The sequence below is a fragment of the Photinus pyralis genome, unplaced genomic scaffold (genome assembly GCF_008802855.1).
Source record: "Photinus pyralis isolate 1611_PpyrPB1 unplaced genomic scaffold, Ppyr1.3 Ppyr1.4_LG7, whole genome shotgun sequence".
Classification (NCBI taxonomy): Eukaryota; Metazoa; Arthropoda; class Insecta; order Coleoptera; family Lampyridae; genus Photinus; species Photinus pyralis.
In genome coordinates, this window is record NW_022170738.1 from 36,572,487 (window position 1) to 36,581,251 (window position 8,765).

The following is an 8,765-nucleotide window of genomic DNA, read 5'->3' on the forward strand; positions in this document are numbered from 1 at the left end:
GATGCAGAATGGAATCAAAGAAACTCTTTTTTTCATACACAACCTCACTTTTAGTATACTTAAACAATATCTTTCCTGATAACTAATACATATAACACCGTTAATAATATTACATGCTTCCTCATTTCACCGTATGACGCTCGGCCTGAAGATGACCTTATAAGGTCGAAATCGATAGCCGCAATAGGACCTAATAAAAAACGTGTTTAAAAAAGATTTTCTTTGATTCCATTCTGATAAGGTGAAACTGTTACAGTTAGTCGTGGAATGAAAACTTTAATCGTGACTGTATAAGTATCATTTTTATAGATAATTTTATGATCTACAATTTTTGTCTGAACTATAAATATGTTTGATAAAACTTACTTAGTTTTCGAGAAAAATCTAAAAAACTAAACATTTTGACCTTTGACCTTGAATAACTTTTTTTGCACACAAGGGATCTATGGGAACATTTGGCACTTTATTTTTACGTGTGTACTCAAGGCGTCTACCAAAAATCAGCTCTATCCGAATTTTGTTGAAATGTCTATTTTGACCTGATTAGTAGCAAACTTTTTATAATTCTGGATACCATAAATGGCTTCTTTAAAAAAATGTCGTTTTGAAGATATATTCAGTGTTTCAGACAAAATTTCCATCCTGCACTTACGTACGAGGGCATGTTTTTTAAAATTATGAAGGAGACAGTACAAAGCTTCAAAATAGTATATTGTGCAATAAGTGCGTGAAGTGAGATTTTGTACACGAGCGTGGAGTTTGCAGCACGAGCGTAGCGAGTGCTGCAAACCACGAGAGTGTACAAAATCCTTCACGCACGTGTTACACACTATACTTTTTCTACGACCATACATATAACAGAGTAACTTTTTATTGAACTAACATCACAGACAAATTAAACATTGGTTAATTTTCTTTGTTATAATAATTATTAATAGTAATGGTACAATTTGTCGGGTTGCTAATTTCTACCTTCGCTGAATCGCTTAATGGTTTTTCCATTACAGTGCTTTTAGCAGCAGTGTTATTTTGGACTGCCAATATTTTATTGGAAACTTCAATTTTCTTGTTGAGTGAATTTTCTACGTAACTTTCTGCGACGGTCGAAGATTTCCATCCTCCATGCTTTTTTAGAGTAAGTAAATCTCCGCCGGCTTCTACTAGTAATGTAGCAGAAGACCTTCTGAAAGAGTGACCGGTGTACTCTTCAGAATTGGGCAATTTTAAATATTTCGCAATTTCGCAAGGTACTTTGCCAATTTTATTTATGCCAATCACCTGACGAGTGCATTTTCCCCTTTGAAAATTAATAAAGGACTTGGTTTCGGGATAGTTTTGTGGACGAAGTGACGCATATTTTTTATATAATTCCAAGTGTTCAGTTACGGTGAATTTCCTTGAAATCTTGTTCTTGGTGTCATGGACATGCACTATAAGGATATTTCCCATATCTTGGATGTCGGTTGTCTTTAGTTTGTAAATTTCATCTCTTCTGAGAGCACCAGCCAATCCAAATACTAAAATGACCTAGACGAAACATAACAAGTACACATTTAAAGATTCATTTATAACAACTTACTTTAGCCAGTAAAAATGTTTCATCAGGTGCCTCCTTTATAAACTTCAAAATTTGTTCTTTTTCCAAAACTCTTGACTTTTTTGGACTGTATCCTTCATTTTTTCTTTTTAAATAGGCGCGTACTTTAGGATATTCACCAATATTTATGTTTTGCTTGACACTGAGAGTACTCTTCAACATCGAATAACTACTCCAAAGTGTTGAAGATTTAAAGTTTTTTGATAACTCAGATAAGTAAGTTAAAATAACATTCTCGGAGAAAGAATGAATGTTATTTTGATGCCTCCATTCCATAAATTTCTGGTACGTGTTCTCATATATGGTGAAAGACTTAACTGGTAGTAGGGCGGTGCTCGCTTGGTTGGCTATAGCCGTGATTTTAGGCGGGGTGCCTGGCAAATCGGTATCCATCATATAGCTGCTAAATTTTATAGATTAATGTGCTGAAAATGTCTCTTAAAGCTACAATAATGAACTTACGATTGACAGTAGTAAATCTAGCGTCTAATAACAAAACGTCAGAATTGCAGCCAAAGCACACTACGCCATAACAATGCCGATGTCGAAAAGTGTGTACGCTCTTATGGCAGCGATGCGTGAAATAAATCCCATAACAATTGCATTGCATTTCACGCATCGGTATTAAATATTTCGCTTTACACATTAATATCGATATGTGAAATTTCATTTCACGAATGGAAGTAGAAAAATGTATTTCCCTGCATAGGTAACTACCTGCTACATTAATACATTTAGTCCATTGTTTGTTTGCACTTCAAAAATAACGTTGCGGCGTTTTTTAGGTCATCATTTGGCTCACATTGTCGATTCCTGAGTTATTTTTAGATGTTTGAACAAAATAGAGTCGTATGGTACTAAATTTTGACTGTAGTAGAGCGGATGCGGTAATTTTGTTAGCTCTCGCTTTGTTATAATGACTTGGACATGGCGAGCTTTATGGACTCTGCAGTCATGGTGTTTGTTCGCCATTTTTTCGCGATTTTGGAGTTTGTTTCGTGAGTCGCAGTGACACACCCATGTTTTGTCTCTATTGACAATCCCCAAAAAAATAACCGTCATCGTTAGCCAAAGTGTCTAAATACTAATGAAAAAATTCACAGATTTCGCAATCCTTGCAACCACCGGAGACATTGGAAATGATAACCGTATACCTATAAAGCCGTAAATAACCCTTATTCACACGGAATAATCTACTTAAACTAATACTATCACGGGCGCTGTGCGAGCATTTTCAATTCGAATTAACAAAACCCCTGCGCACTGTTAAGTAAGTACCGTATCGACAGTATCCGCGACTTTGCCTGAATCTACCGATTGCAGTGAAGTACCACTTGCCTTCTTTTCTACTCGGCAAACCTGGTAAATTCATACCCCATACAAAACATAAGCACTTCCAATGCTAAAATCTTGTCCTGCCCACACAAGTTTCTGCTCTGGAGTAGGCGAATCCATCGACTAAAAATTTTTACATGCCCAAATTTTGGTTTGTAATCTTGAATAATGTACTTTCAGACACTCCACTTGCTTTTAGTACGTCTTCCTTTCCCTTATTCAGTCATATTACATAGGTACTGTCAAAACTGCCCAATGTTGATTACTGCGTACAGACATATTAAAGTAGGTACTTACTACACAAGCAGTTATTTGACAGCCAAAGGAAGTTGTTAGTCTGATGTCATTATCATAACTATAGGTAGATAATTTTAAAAAGTCCCTCGTATATTATGATGTGCGTTTTAGATTAAGATATAATTAATTTGCTGATATCGCAAGTTCACGCGCCCCTAGAGAAGTTTCAGGAGTGCCAGTTAAAATATCGTTGTAGTTTAAACATTGAAATGATGTGCTCATGAAGATAAAGTCCGCCCGTCTGTTTATCCGAGGGTTTGAGGCTGCTTTTATTGGCGCTTAATATTCATTTAGAAGACATAGGGATTTGTGTGCATTGTTTCCCTATGTCTACTTTTATATGACAAAAACTCTTCTGAAGGACGCCTAATTTTATGCAACCAAAATAACTTCTTAAAACAAATGAAGATCTGGCTATCATATTAATTAATTGGAATATTATTGCTTTGGCTTCCTATTTTCATTTTCGTTCATGTGTGATGCATTCAACTAAACAACAAGTTGATGTTCTCAATTGGTATAGTGCCGGTAATAGTTTGAGGCTTATTTTCTGTGTTGATCACTTTAAAATTAGTAGGTGTTAAAATGCGATGCACATCAGACACCTTAAACAACCTTCAGTTTTAACGGCGGATATGAAACTGAACATTTGTTTTTGTGGAAGAGAATCCCATAAGAAACTTAAGGGAAATAGCGGCCGAATTTAATATCTCTTTGTCATAACCTAAAAGCGTAGGTACTATTTACTGTCACACTCAAGGACTGTCAACTACCTACGTGTAAAGAATAATTATGCACGTTTAGGTACGTGTGGACAACGTATCTACTTTGTCGTGGAGTTAGAGGTTGACTGCAGACTCATAAAAATATGAAAATGGATGAATTCGACGCAACTGAAGAATCCGAAGACTTTTTAAAAATTTGAAGAATCTGCAGAAGTGGAGAACTTCAAAGAAGCGGTAAAAAACATAAAAATCTGAAGAAAAATTCGAAGAAACGAACAAATCTATAGAATATGAATATGGATTCGAAGAATAGGAAAAATAAAGGTCGGAAAAATTAAAACGTTCGAAAAATATTGAAGAAACTAAATAATCCGAGGAATCTGAATGATATAAAACAATCTGTGGATTTGAAGGAACTTGAATAAACTGGAAATCGCAATAATTGAAGAAAATGAAAGAATTTGAAGAAAGTGTAAAATGGAGAATGGAAAGAAACCCAAAAATCAAAGATTTTAAAGAATCTGAGTTCTGGTCCATTTGAGCACAGTGAAGAGTCAGATATGCCCCAAAGACTAAAAAAACTTAGAAGATGGAAAGACATTGAAGGATCAGAAGAAAGTTTCATTTCAAAACTTTCGGTGGAAATCCACTCCATAAAGTTAACGGTTTAATTGCACTGTGTTTTCTTTAAATTTTCTAATTACATCAATGGCAAGTGCGTTGCTACGCGGGATTCTGGGTTAACATATGAACATCGACTAGCTCCAGTTATTGTTATAAGTACGATAATTACAATAAATTGTTTTGAACTATCTTTTGTTTCCTGGCATTTTCATTTTCAGATTTTTCGAACAACGACAACTCGAAAAGTGCCGGTCTGATCAAAAATTGGTAAAGGAACTTTTTATTCAGTTTTCGTTGTATAACGTTTGCGCGAATTTCGAAACACCCTGTATATGTTTATCATTTTCATGGATATAACTGGATTGAAAAAAAATAATTGAAAAATCTTGGTTATTTGAAGTATTTTGGGTATGGTACATTAGGATCTTTTGTAGAGAACTTAATAAGTTGTCATATTGTGTAATAATATACAGGGTGTTTCATATAAAAATAATATATTTGTTATTCTCTGAAAAATGTGATGATTTTTTAAATGACAGATTTCGATTTAGTAGAAAAAAATATAGAATTTTGGTAATTTAATCGTCTTACTAACTCTACAACTGAGAAAGTTAGCAATAGTGTCGACTTAATTTGAAACAGACTGTATAGCAGCCGGTAGCTACTGTTACTACTGCAAATACGCAGAAATGTGGATTAAGAGAAAAGAACTGCTTTGAGAGGCGATGCCTTGGAGGTGTTGCGCTAATTTCGTAGACAAATCTTCCACCAGACGATGAGTGGCACACTTTGGAATGTGGTATGGGGTATAACAGCTCAACAATTAAAATACGATATACTATAGAAGGTAAGTTTGTAGAAATTGAAGTGGAAAATCGTGGATATGGTGTTTGCCATCAAAGAAGAGCTCCAAATGTAGGGTCGTGTAGATTAAGGTATAACTTTGAAAATCGTACATGATAGGCTTCTGAAGACCGGAAGCATAAATTATTGTAATCCTTTGTATATGGGTTAACAATTTGCTAAAAATTTTAGAATATATAAGAAGATCTAAAGATTATTTGTTGAAAACTTCGGAATTTCGTTGATCTGAGGGGCAGTGAGGAGAATTTCCGGAAAACCTAGTGTGAACGTGAAAGGAACGTGAAGATTACGAAAACCTCAGAGCAACTTGAGGAAAGAACTTAGGATGAACTTCAGATATGATAAAGGAGTTCAATAAATCTTGAGGGAAACTTGAAGGGAATTTGAGAACTTGAGACGTACTTGAGGAGAACTTTAAGGAAATTTGTGACAAGATGGGGAAGGTAAATAGAATTCGAGAATTTGAATGAAGCTTGATAGAGCTGGGAAAAAAATGTGAGAAGAAACTGGGAATGCAGGCTTGATGGGAACGTGCAGGAAATTTGAGGAGAGGTTGAACAAATGTTTGATGAAAAATTGAGGGAAACTTTGGTTGAGGAGAGATTAAAATTGAAAGCAAATGAAAGCGCTCGAGAGGCTTGAGTAAGAAATTGACGAGTCTCTGGACTAAATTGTGTCGAAAATTTACAAAGTCACTGTATAGAGCGGATATAAAAGGTAGTTTAAACTCAGGTCTGTTGACGGATCACCAAGAAACTTTTTGCTGATACAGAAAACACGATCAATGGTATACATATCTAAATCATGTATCAACAGTATTAATGTAATAATAACAAAATACGAATAATCGCATACGATTGTAGGGGAATTTTTTGCCACTCGGCTCGCATTCGGAAACAAGACTCTTAATCCGGCTCATATTCAATAGCACTGATCCTTGAACTCGTAGAAATCGATTGCAACAGACGGACAAAATCATCACGTAAAGAGAATTTTTTTCTGATGAAAAATCTTAAATATCAGAAATATTAATAAAAATATTAATAAAATAATAAACCTAACGTGATAGAGAGGGAGGGAACAAAAATTATCACAGCCTAAGGCACAGAATGTTCTGCTAATATTGTGACTACAAGTCAAAAAAACAGTCTTTAAAATCAATCAATTCGGCTCGTATAATAAACGCCTCAAGACGAAGAAGGGACTACATAAGGATGAAAGATATCGACTTCATTACGAAAGTAGTAAGACGGCGAGATAATAAAGCAACAGAAGTGCGCGAGAATTACATGAAAATGATTTAGTAGGTAGTCTTACCATTATTTATTTATTTCATTATTATTGAGAGCAAACATGACGATACACATGATAAACACACAACACGTTATACTCTGGATTAGGTTTGTTGGCAAATTGTCGCACGAGTATAACTGGTTACTCTAGTTATAAACGGGGTGGTCATCTGTCACCTGGACGTTAGGTCATAAGGTCGCTAATATACAAGGGAGTGAGCACGCCGCAAAAACCCTAATAATAGTAAACTGTCAACACATTACTGATATTAATCATAAATGCGAACACGTTTCCGAAATTAAAAAGGAGAATTTTCTAATTTTCCCACTTTCTTAAATCGCAATCGCACCTCGCAGTTGAGATCGTTACAAGAGAGATTCAGGTAAAAATTCGGGATTGACCAATCCATGACCAGTCCGTCCTTTTAAGGGATCGACTACCTGAAAAAGGTTGCTAATGTCTCCGTAACGGTTGCAATCGGTAGCGTTCCATTTCAAAAGGGCTGTAAAAATTAATTTATACTCTTGTCAGTGTAGGAAAGTGAACCGAAAGCAGTTACAATACTAACAGAACTTATACAAGGGATGCAAGCGTCTGTGGTTGTCAGAGAAGTTGGAAGTGCGGCGGGGGATCAGGAAATTCGGGGTAGCTCGGTCCGTCCAAGTGTCATTACAAACAGCGGCCATTGCTGGACCCTTCTACCCGCGCCTCAAGGGTTGAAACAAAAGACGGAATAATCCATAGGGATGGTGACCAATGGCGTGCTTTCCTTTTGCTTCAATAGTCCTTTAGTACTTTGGTCTGAAACTCATAGCTTCATGAATTATTACTCATTTGTCTAATTGTTTATGTACGACTCTATGTGTTTATGTTTCATTCATTCGTAAGTAATGTTGCTTTGTTACTACTTCATCAAAATGATGTAAAACGCTTTGTTAATTACATTATTGCGGAGATGTATTACAGTTGCGTCTAAGCATTTTAATAATCATTTTCTCTCATATCTAATCGACTAGTCGCGCTCGTTTTACGTCTTTATAAATAGTTTAGATCGGATTTTTAACCCTGCTAATACATGTAGGTCGTCGCGAAAAACCTAAGCCGTCTGTGTTCCAGGTCGTATGTTCATATTTCTCATTATAAAAAGGTCAACCTGTTCTAAGAGATACAATGCTTACACAATATAAGGTACAAGAAAGATGCATATTATTTAATGTTACTTGTTGAGTTACATTTTCGTGGTGTAAAATTGAATTCTCACTCTGCCAAAAAATCTCAATCTTAAAATTATATCTAATTAGTGGACATAGAAAAATCCATGTACCAATATCAATTTTAAGAAATAGGAGGCAAAGAGGAACGCATATTTAGAGTTTCGGGATTTGCTACCGGAAATTTCGACTGTATCTCTAAACTTTAATTTGAAATTTCCGCCTTTCGCAAATCTACAAAGATAGATTTCTAGATTGTTACCTATAATATTGACAATGGGCACTGTTAGATGACGGGTATCGCTTGCCCCTTATACAGTCTGTTCCAGAAAAAGAGCCTAAGACTGTAGCGACTATAATTATACTTTTATTTGATAAAAAAAACATACCTATAGTGTTAAATTAGACGGGAAAAAAATTAATGCAGTCATTTGTTTCACGTGGCGTCACCAAAAAGTTGTCTAAATGGGTTTCTATATTTTGATGTATTCTTGAAGATAATTTTTTGAGCTTTCCGTTTAGAAAAGCATTTACCTAGTGGGATTAAGATGGCGCCCACTTTCGGGATAAGACCATGTCAATGTTGAACGAAAATTCAATGTTTCGCCCACTTTCATAAGGGTTTCATTCATTTTTACACAAATTTTGAAAAATTCCTACCTTAACTCGAATGTTCAGAAGCAAATTCTGGTATAGTATTTGGCTTAACCGCTAAGCCTCTTTGCCAAACATTCCAAATGCCTCAACCGCTACTCATTCATGGCCTTCCCTTTTTGAATTTCATTTTGAAAAGACGACCACCTCTTTAATTCTAGAAAA

At 35.4% G+C, this 8,765-nt stretch overlaps 1 protein-coding gene across 1 annotated transcript; it reads right to left on the minus strand.

Annotated features, from left to right (window-relative positions):
* Positions 1–720: 720 nt before the first annotated feature.
* LOC116176859 lies at positions 721–2,277 on the minus strand. The gene is made up of 3 exons (XM_031495668.1): positions 2,060–2,277; positions 1,580–1,997; positions 721–1,527 (listed from the first exon to the last, which is right to left on the minus strand). Exons 2-3 carry the CDS (start codon positions 1,991–1,993, stop codon positions 907–909), a joined length of 1,035 nt encoding a protein of 344 aa, XP_031351528.1. The 5' UTR covers positions 1,994–1,997; positions 2,060–2,277; the 3' UTR covers positions 721–906.
* Positions 2,278–8,765: the final 6,488 nt, after the last annotated feature.